Source organism: Charadrius vociferus, unplaced genomic scaffold, assembly GCF_000708025.1.
Source record: "Charadrius vociferus isolate BGI_N301 unplaced genomic scaffold, ASM70802v2 scaffold2430, whole genome shotgun sequence".
Taxonomy (NCBI): domain Eukaryota; kingdom Metazoa; phylum Chordata; class Aves; order Charadriiformes; family Charadriidae; genus Charadrius; species Charadrius vociferus.
The window spans coordinates 106,118-106,992 of record NW_009646332.1 but is presented as its reverse complement, the minus strand read 5'-3'; the positions used below and the strand labels follow the sequence as shown (position 1 = coordinate 106,992).

The window sequence follows — 875 nt, the reverse complement described above, 5'->3', positions numbered from 1 at the left end:
GGGGCTGCACCGGGGCTGTGCCGGGCTCGGGGCAAACAGGACTGTGTCCCACCGTGTCCCCCTCGCTGCGGCAGCGCGGAGCCGCTCCCCCGGGCCGGGAGATGGTTGCAAATAAGTTAAAAGTGCAATAAATACACTGAGTTTAGCAGGGAAGGGGGACGGGCGCGGGCAGAGCAAAGCCGCAGCCCCCCAAAGGCGCTGGAAAAGCCTCACCCTGGGGGGCTGCTGCATCCCTGCGGCCCCCCTGCCCTCCCCTCCCTCCTCCTCACCTAATGGCTAATAAATATTAATTAATGTAATTATGCCTAATAGAAATAACACCTCAGAGCTGTCCCTGCAGGCTGCAGCCCGGGCAGGGAAGTGCTGCTCCGAAGTATCTTCATCCACGGATGAAGACAGTTTCCCCTCGGCCGGAGGGGATGCTGCAGGGGTACCCGCAGCGCCCTGCGCGAGCCATGGGGAAACTGAGGCACACGCGGTGCCCGCGGCAGCCGCCGGGGCTGAGCCCAGCTCCCGAACCTTCTAGCAGAGATACGCTTTTGTTTAAATATTAAACAAGGGTGATGCTGCGCACAGATACTCGTGCACGGATGCCACCACAGGGCCGGCTGCCCTGCTTAGGGACCGATGGGCGGGGGAGCGTCCCCGGCCAGATAAATATTAAATAGCGATAAATATTAAAAAAGCCGAGAAGCCGGGCACTCCCGGGGAGGGTCGCTCAGGCCGGGACATAAATAAATAGGGTGTGCGGGGGTGTGGTGCTGGGGGTCAGAGGCAGGCGAGGTGCCGCAGCGCCCGGTACGCCGTCTCCAGGAACCGCTGGAAGTTGGCCAGGATGAAGAAGCCGCCGACTTGGTGGTGGCAGCGGGAGGAGG

At 61.6% G+C, this 875-nt stretch overlaps 1 protein-coding gene across 1 annotated transcript in view; it reads right to left on the bottom strand.

Moving 5' to 3' along the window:
- Nucleotides 1–768: 768 nt before the first annotated feature.
- Nucleotides 769–875, bottom strand: part of LOC104287085 (myelomonocytic growth factor-like) — a 3,847-nt gene continuing 3,740 nt past the window's right edge. The window contains exon 3 of the mRNA XM_009885785.1: nucleotides 769–851. Coding sequence (XP_009884087.1) covers nucleotides 769–851 — 83 coding nt within the window. The remainder of the gene's footprint in view (nucleotides 852–875) is intronic.